We start from the raw sequence: 10,133 nt of genomic DNA, 5'->3' as shown, positions 1-10,133 counted from the left end.
ACCACATATCTTTAGAACCATTTAAAACCTCTCATTTGAATTAATTTAAAAAAAACTGCACGTTAGTTACTTTTTCAAAAACTACTACATTCAAAGAAATTGTTGCCTAAAGTATATAATTGGAAAGTATTGTAAGTATCAGAGAGCAACTAAGAGGGGGGTGAATTAGTTGACTTAAAATAATGGCCAATTTTTCTGCAAAATCAAAGTTAAAGTGCAGCAGAATAATATGCAGAAAAATAATAGGAAATAAAATGAAAGAGATAAGAAGAAGATAGTACACAAGGAGTTTTATACTGGTTCACCTTCCTGTCCACCGAAGGTTACATCCAGTACTCTTGCCGCACAAGAGATTTTTCCACTAAGAATTATGAGTTGTAATTACAATATCTCACCCCAATATCTCTATGTACCTTACACACTCCCTAATTCTTATACCCTTGGAAAACACCTTTCCAAGTGAATCTATTCCCCTTTCTTTTCACACCCCGTGAAAGAAAGAATTCTTTGAAACGCTTGAAGCAACTTTTTAAAATTAACTTGAAAGTTTAAGAACAAGTTGCAAAGAGTTCAAAGATAAGTTCTAAGAAAAGTGTGAGAGCTTTTGAGAAAATAGTATGAAAGTTGTATGTATTCTCTTGTATGTTGTGTATTTGTTTGTGTGAGAGTTTAGAGCCTTTATATAGAGTTTACAAACACCCTTTGAAGGTTTCTGAAAGTGTATGAGTTGTTTGGAGTGAAGAGATTTCGTTTGGAGTGAACACCTTTCACTTTGAAATCTGAAAAACACTTCCAACAGCTCTCAGTAATGGGTTACTCATTTGAGTAATGGGTTACTCAAACTTTCTGTCCATTTGAAATTCGAATTTTACATTGAGTAATCGATTACTCTCTTTGAGTAATCGGTTACTCAAACACTCTGTCCAACAGATGCTTAAAAATTATTTTGAGTAATCGGTTACTCAGCTTTCAAAAATCAGTTTTTCAGTTGGATAACTCTTTTCTCACACATGTAACCTGTTACTCAATTAAGTAACCTGTTACACACTATTTTTGAAAAATGTTTTAAGTCTTTTAAAAGTGTCTCACATTTTCTAAAAAATAGTTTGAGCAATTATACTTGTATATACTTAAGAGTTTAGGATAGAAGTACTTACAAAGACTTAATCTAATGTCTTGAAGCTTTATCTTCATTTGTCTTCATAAGTCATCTTCATTTTCTTCTTTTTGGTGATGTTGGTGTCTTCATCAAAACCGTGTCAAGGTCAGGAGCAAGATCTTCTTCACAAGTATAACATATCTTTAGTTATTGTTCTTTCCACTACATTATTTTAGAATGGTATTTCTAAAAAGACAAAGCAATGCACCAAAGGTGCTCCAAAAATATAATGTTACCCACTACTATCATTTCCCATTTTTATTCTCCATTATCTTCCTCTTCCAATTTTCAGGTATTTCTTTTTTCTTTCAAAGAAGAGACTTAAGAATAATTATATTTCATGGTAATACAATATATTCCATGAATGAATACAATAAATAAATGTTCGCCATTCCCTTTTATTCTGTACTTTATGTTAATGAAGTTATGTTATTACATTGGTTAATTGTTAAAATATGTTGTTCATCCAAGAAGTGGAGTTGTTGGAATAATACTCATTAAATCAAAAGAGAATGATATTTCAATCAACACGGATGATGCATTGACATTCCACTTTGGTGTTGTAATTAGTGGTATAAAAAAAATATTGAATTAGTTTTTTTGTTATTACTTCAAAAGCTCACAAGTCCGGTGAGTCAACTGATTTTTTTATAATTGGTTCCAATGGAATCATTACTGACCCACATTGATGTTAATTAGAACTTTGCAATCTTTACTGACTTAATTGTTAATTAATTTATCTACATTTAATAGTGGTAAATTTTATAATTTCATCTTATCGAATGATATTTATTATTTTAGTTTTTAATATAACTCTTACATACTTACTATTTATCTTTGCTTTTTCTATGCAAAGTAAAGATGATCATATTTGTAATTGGTAACCAAATAACATATGTGATTTGGAAAGATAATTGGTAATTTAACTTATTTTGAATATTTTTTGGGTACATAACTTATTTGGAATATGAGTTATCACCAAAAGATCATGTTATCAAAAATGTGATAAAAGTATACTAATCACTTACAATTTACTCAATAATATTTTTATAGATGGTAGTTTCCACATAATACCATCCCATAGTTTTGGGTAGAATGCGTGGTCTTATTCATTCATATGTTTTACTACATTTGATGATGTAAAAAATATACATAATCAATTGAAAGATAACTGATATCATGAAGTATATATAATTCTATATAGTAAGTTATAAAGTCAAAATATGTATATATTTGTTGGTCTAAAAGACTATGAGTTACTATTATATGCTACCAACCCTTCCTTTTTTATATGTACCATTGATATGGGGCAAAGAAGAAATTGGTTAAATATGTCATTAATGCATGATCAATGAGTGAGGATCAGTTAGATCAACTAATTTTGTTTCATATAATAACTTTTCTAAGTGAAATGAGATTGAACTTTTAATTTTTTTATGTTTATTTTCAATTGCTGTATTTTAATTTATCTATACCATACTTAATTGATTAGGACAGTAAAAAACATATAATTCTATACTAAATTATAAAACAGATTCAATAAGATCGTTGTTTAATATAGATTAATACTTTTATTAAACACATTCAATATACCACATATCTGCTATAACCATTCAGATACAAATATAAATATATAATTCCACTACTGGTTCATTTAAATCAGATTATTGTATTGATTGAATATAGATATTTAAGGTACATGTATAATTTCATAAAGGAAAATGACCTATAAAAATAATTGTAAGTGATTCAATTATTTTAACGTTCAATTTTTAAATAATAAAAGTGAATAATTACCTCAATCAAACATGTTCAACTCCAAATTATAATATCTAACATAAATTATTATATTAGATATTTATAGCATATAAATTATACATTTTAAATAATAGGAAAACGGGTTGGCAGACACGAGAGTGTCTGTCAACACGCTAGTATCTATATCTATACTATTTATAAAGGCAAAATATGGTGTAATTTTCACTTCCTGATTTGCCCTTAATATTATTTAATTTTTTCAAAAAATATATAACCCTAAATAACTACCACTAACACATTAATTAAACATATCTCTTAACTTAAAGTGAATATTATCATAAATACAAAAAATATAATATAAAGTACACAAAACACTACAAATACATTATAATTCTAAAAATGAAATATATAAAAATTCAATATGTAGTACCGTACAATGTTAACCGGCAGACACGAAGTGCTTGTATACGATAGTTATATATAAAGCCAAAACTTGAAATAACTACCACCGTGATTCTATTTTTCTATTTTGTCCTTAATATTTATTTATTTCTAAATTAAAACAATATAATCCTAGATAATTATAATTAATACATTTCATTTTAAGTTGAATATTATAATAAATACAAAAATTATAACATAAAGTACATCCAATAAAAAATATTTTAATTTATAAAATAAAAATACCGATCGGCAGACACGAAATGACACGCTAATAAAAATAAAAGATAAATATTTTAAATTGCGATTATAGATACAATAATAATCACATTTTATTTATCACAATCATGTAAGAAAATATAAGTACAATTACAATGACACTTAAAATAATAACTATATGACTATTAAAACAATAACTAGAATTGTGAAGTATATTTTTTTTTCTTTCTCATAGGTATTCTCGTACCGGAGGCAATCATGTTCGAGTCGTGAATATCTATAGGTATGTGAGGCTAACTCTCCTAGCAGATATTTTTCATCCACGAGACTCGAACCCGAAACCTTTCTTAAGAGGAATCAAGCATGTATCACTTGAACCAACGTCGATTAATATTCTAAAGTATAATTTAAAAGACAAATATCATGAAAAGCCTACTAGATTTTAACAAAGATGTAAAGTCTATCTCTCAAATTCTATCTCATACCAATAAAAATATATAATATTAACATATTCATTATTTTTTTGGGTTCATTTTTACTAGTTTATAAGATTTTAAATATGATTTGGTGAACAAAATTTTGTTATCCCAAATCATGTACTGCTAAATATGTCACACTAATTAAAAAAACTAAATATTCAAAAAAAACTTACTTGAAATTGATTGACATGTGATATGATTTGAAACATGTTTTTGGACATTGTCTTCTTTCTCTTATTACATGTCACTCCCCCACTCTTCTTAAGTTGCTAACTTGCTCCCTACCTAGATACTTCCACACGACCCGACATAAAAACAAACAAGAAAACCCTAATTTTCGGGACCTTCCAAAAGCAGTGGTTAATCAACTTAATCATGATTGAGTTTATATGGGTTGGGTCTGATTATGTCTATAATCAAGTTCAGGTTTAAAAACTAGACTCATTCAATATTTAGAGCTATATAAGAATTAAACATGACCTGACCTGACCCGTTTCATGTTCACGTACTCATCATGTTTGTATATGTTTCTATTCAAATATATATAGAGTAATGACATTTTTTGTCGGGTATCATTCTCTGTTTTTTATCATATATACATAATTACTAATATATATATATATATATATATATATCATAAGTCAAATTAAATATTCATAATAAATAATATTGACAATGCACTATATTTAATCGGGTCATTGATCCGAGTTTAACGGCTGACTCGATCAACATTTATGGTCAGATCTAAGGCTGGATCTAGGCTCAAAAAAATAACTTAATCAATATTTAGAACCGAGTAAGGGACAAGTCTTAACCAATCCCAACCTAGCAACAACCAAATGAGATAGACTCCTATCTATTACTGAAGAGGTAAGTTATGAGAAAATACACTAAAAATTAAAAAGTAATGACATTTATAACCTTTAATTTTTATTGAAATTATAATTTTAGCCTAAAAAATACACTATAAAATATAATTTGTCTTTCTATTAGGAGATGAGTCTTACTCCAACCAAATATTAAAAATAGAAATAAATATTATAGCTCCACATATCACAACACAGTTCACATTACCCATAAAGTAAACCAATTCAAAAACACTTCTTTTCCTATGTTCTTCTCTAATTAACAGTCTTCTGTTCTTTCTTTTTCTTCTCTCTCTATCAACATCGTATTATTAGATGGTCTTTCCTATTTTTCAATGTTATACCTATCCTCACCTTTTTGCTTAGGTTTTCTTAATTTTCTCCTTTTCTACCGTAGTAGCTGCTCTTTAATCTGTGTTTGATTCTGTGAACGGTTTTGCATCTGTTCCATGTTCTCTCCACTGAGATCACTCCATCTTCTTAACCATGAGTAGACAATAGAATAGACAAACAAAAAATTATAAAAAATTAAAAGTAGAACACTTCTTCATTCCTTCTTTGCACTCCTGAAGCACCTCTTTTGATCAAACTCTCTCATACCCTTTACTTGATTTCCTTTGAGTAGCTGAATCTAATTCTCTCTTCAAAGCACTTGATCTCATTCCTTCACTCTCTCTCTTCCCTGAAAGTGAGTGAGCAAACATATGTTAGGTCTAGCTATCTTAGAAGAGAACTACACAGCCCTTAATTTGTTTCATATGAGGGTTTGACTTTTTTTCATTTCCCCTTCCTCACTAAGGATTTTTAAGTAGCAAGAAGTGAAAGATATCAGAAATCTAGCTAGCTACAAAGGGAAAGGGAATTGAACTTTTAGGTTATCATCATCCAATGTTCTAACCAACTACTTCGCCTTAGTTTCTATTTCTATCATGCGATTGAGGATTGCAATTTAAAAACCTGATCTTTACCTTTACCTGAATCTTGTACCACTAAGCTAGCAAATATGGCTCATCCTTGGTGGACGAGTCAGGTGGGGTTATCTAGGGTTGACCACCCAGGAACCCATTCACCTGTCATCATTACCAAACTCCATACTGACCTCACAATCAACGAAACAAGTAGTGGTGGCAACAATCGAGATCTAGAGGATGAAGACAACAACGGAGAAGATCAAGAACCAAAAGAGGGTGCAGTTGAAGTTGGAAACCGTAGACCAAGAGGAAGACCAGCTGGATCAAAGAACAAACCAAAACCACCAATCTTTGTTACAAGGGACAGCCCAAATGCCCTAAAAAGCCATGTATTGGAGGTAGCTTCTGGTGCTGATATTGCTGAATGTATAGCACAATTTGCAAGGAGGCGCCAGTGTGGGGTATGTGTCCTTAGTGGGAGTGGATCTGTGGCTAATGTCACCCTTAGACAATCATCTGCTCCTGGTGATGCTGTTTCACTTCATGGCAGGTTTGAGATCCAAACCTTAATAGGTGCTTTCTTACCTGGACCTTCCCCTCCAGGGTGCACCGGGCTCACGGTGTACCTTAATGGAGGGGAAGGTCAGGTTTTGGGAGGAAGTGTTGTTGGGTCTTTAGTAGCTGCTGGACCTGTTATGGTCATTGCTGCTACTTTTTCTAATGCAACTTATGAGAGATTGCCACTTGATGATCATGATGATGAGGGGCCTAGTGGTGCTGGGACCACAGTGGTGCATGAAGGCGCTCCTGCAGCCGGTGGATCACCACCGCAGCTGCCGCAAATTGGAAGCATGAGTGGGGGTCAGTTGCAAGAAGCTGGTATTCCAGATCCATCAACATCTCTTCCTTTGTATAATCTGCCACCAAATCTGTTGCACAATGGAGGGCATATGGGACATGAAGCTTTTAATGCTTGGGCTAATGGAAGGACACCTTACTAAGTTGTGAAGGATATAGAGGTAGAGATCTAATCAAATTTTAATCTGCTTATGATCATGTGTTGTATTTTGAAAGATTGGAGTTGGAAGAGTTACAAAGTTAAGACTTAAGACTACTAATTATATATAATTGTGAAGAAATTTGAGCAGTGGAAGGAAGCGTGTGTATTTTTATCTTTGTATATGGATTGTGAACTTTACTTTCCTCTTTTGCTTCTGTTTTTGGAATAAAAAAGATGAGCATGAGTGTTTTAAATATATTTATGAATAGTTTAGTAGTTAATTATTTTCATCATCAAGTGGTATTTTTTGTTCCTTTGTAAATGTCTTGGTTGCATATTTATTTGGTTTCTTTATTATCATGTTATATTATCTCATATATGCACTTCATGGGTTTCTAAGTTTAAAAATATGATTGGATCAAATAATTAAACTTACAAGATATGATGAAGTTTGTGTTTGGAGGGGGGCTTATGTTATGGGATGGTAAGTCCGATTCTCATCGTTTTGATCTGGCTAGAAAATAAAATCACTTTAGGGTTTATGAATACTAACTTCTGGAATTTTGCTTGCATAGATGCACAGTGGAATAGGGATGCTTCCATTATGTCCTCAGGAACTCTTGTTTAATCCCAAATGCTGCTTTCTTTCTGCACAAAGATATGGGTTAAATTAGTTTATGCTTATAGATCTATGCAATTTGTTTTATTTAGGGTCTGAATGCGAGTTTGATTTTGGAGGGGAAGGAAAATAGAAGACTTAAGAGTTATCTCATAAGTATATTTCATGTCTTCCAAACTTTCCATTTTCATCTATTCCCTCCAAAATTTAACTCACAAATAGACTTTTAGTAATAGAAACTCCTCTTCACATATAAAACCTATGCTAAATAATGAAATGATAGAATGATTTGTATTGGTATATATTTTGAATTGTGGTTGGATTGCATTTAGTACAATTGAGATAAAATATGATGGATGTGAATGTGATTTCGTTGCTAAAACTCTCAAAACATTAATATTCTGGTGGCAAATTTAACAATATAAATATAGGTCAAAATAGAGGACAATTTAACATTTTTTAAATATAGTTTAACCTCATCTGGTACTAAAGTAATATAAGTAAGGATTTGTGCTTTGGTACGTAGATGAAATTGTCATCATATGCAAAATATATTTCAATGAGGAATTTTAGTGAGGAGTCTTGATTAATTAATGGATAAAATTATTTAGTTTATTGTGCAATACATTTTTCGTTCTTAAATAGGTTCACTAATTATTTTATATTTTTTTATACCTTCCAACAATTTAAGAAACTCAAACCAAAATCACTTTTAATGGTGCAATTTTATTTCTTTTCTTAAATGGACCCCACAAACTTATTTCACATTTATATTTCTCTCTTTGTAACAATTTTTTTCATTTTTTAATGTTGACTCACAACTTTAAGAACGATGTTTATTTAGTTTTGCCGTTGTAAAATAAAAATAAAAGCGATTCATCTTCAATGATAAACTTGAACGAAAAGCGTATTTATTTTATTAAGAACGATTTTTTTATTATGGTGCTAATAGGAATATAATTGAAAAGTCATATTCACACTTTTGACTTTGAGTTTTATCATCGCATTTAATTGGGTTGAAAGGATTGTAAACTTCTTTAAGAACTTATATAAATACACATATATCATATTTAATACTTTAAAAGAATAACATCGAGGTCAATACATTCATATTAATTAGTATGCATTTTAAAAAGGTTTAGACTAATGCATTTTAATTTAGAAATTTCTAAAACATTCCCTTATTTGTTGCATGTATCCTTCAGTAGGACATTCTAAAGTGTTATATAGATATAACTCATACATAATTTTCTGTCTTTCCACTCAGAGCTGTCTGTGTTTGGTTATGTACATCTTTGTATATTGATTTATGATTTCGATCAAGATCCATTCAGACATTTCTGTCATTCACACCCACGTGTTCTGGTTATTTAGCACTGAAAATCAGTACAACCTTGACATTATAATAAGGGAAAGAAGATCTCTTGTCCAAAATTTTATTTTACATTGATCATAATAAAATAAAAATAAAAAGATAATAAATGTTTAAAAAAAATTAATCGAAATAATATATTTTTAATGATGCAAGATAAGATTTAAGACATATTTAGAATAATATATATGTTCTCATAATAAAGTTCATTGTGGAAGAGTGTGGGATTTTTTTGTCCATGCCTGTATCTGGAAAGAGTGACTCTTTTTACAAAAAATATATGGGCAGATAACTATGATTAAAAACATTGCTTCTTCAAAAAAAAAGATACAGACAGATATGAGTCGTTGGTTTTATATGCCTAATACAAAGTCTCTCATTCTAAAATTAAAATATAGCTCTCATTTTTTTTATAAATATTATTGTTCTTTTTTATATTAAGGGTTATTTGATTAAATAAGGTATAAAAACATGGGATGAGTAATGAGTAGAGATTTTTGTACTAAATTTTGTCTGATATATTATATTATATCAGTAAAAACATGTGATATTAATTAAAAACTTTAAACATTTATTATCATTGTTGTTTTATTATTATATACAACACAAAATTTAGAATAACATATCTAGTTGTAATGTGGGTCATATTCACCTGTGTCTTTGGGTGCCTATAGTCATGGGAAGTTCTCTTTTTGTTGGGTAAAATTGCAGTATAATAGCAAAATAAGAATTAAAAACGTTATTATATTTTGTTTTTTGTTTGATTTTCCATCTTACATTCCCATTCACCAAAGTAGAGAAGTGATTCTGACTCAGCCATGTGGGCTTAAAAATAGAATAGAGTTATATGCACTTTTCAAATTTTAGTTTTTTATACAAAAATAAATTATTTGTATATCTCACTTACTTTTAATATTATTTTCTCAATACATATCCAAGTTATTAGTTATATGCTGGTGAAATAACATTTTAAAGTAGAATTTTGATTTGTACATCAAAACTCAACATGAACACCATGCAGTTATACGTTACTTGTTTTTTATTATTATTATTATCATCTGTCTGCAATTATACCAATGTTTTATGATAGCCTAGGAACACACATTCAACCCCTTTAGTCTAAATTTTGTTGGTTTAGGAACTTCTACTATTATCCTACAACCCAAACTTTGGAATAGTGAAGGACTCAACGTTTGACATTTTTTTTATTTTTAATGCTCATAAGTGATTATTTTGTTATTTTCGTTTGAAACTTTATTCAAGATATGAATAGTCATTAGTAAAGGTTTCTCCCCAATAAATATTTGCT

At 29.8% G+C, this 10,133-nt stretch overlaps 1 protein-coding gene across 1 annotated transcript; it reads left to right on the top strand.

Moving 5' to 3' along the window:
• LOC109344868 (AT-hook motif nuclear-localized protein 20-like) lies at nt 5,926-6,952 on the top strand. Its single transcript, XM_019583598.1, has one exon. It carries the CDS (start codon nt 5,926-5,928, stop codon nt 6,832-6,834), a length of 909 nt encoding a protein of 302 aa, XP_019439143.1. The 3' UTR covers nt 6,835-6,952.

Source organism: Lupinus angustifolius, chromosome LG04, assembly GCF_001865875.1.
Source record: "Lupinus angustifolius cultivar Tanjil chromosome LG04, LupAngTanjil_v1.0, whole genome shotgun sequence".
NCBI lineage: Eukaryota > Viridiplantae > Streptophyta > Magnoliopsida > Fabales > Fabaceae > Lupinus > Lupinus angustifolius.
Note: the sequence above shows the minus strand (reverse complement) of the source record. Positions and strands in the feature narration are given on the sequence as shown.

What these genes read in the sequence shown, in the direction of transcription:
- LOC109344868 (XM_019583598.1), top strand. Translation starts at nt 5,926, where the DNA reads ATGGCTCATCCTTGGTGGACGAGTCAGGTGGGGTTATCTAGGGTTGAC.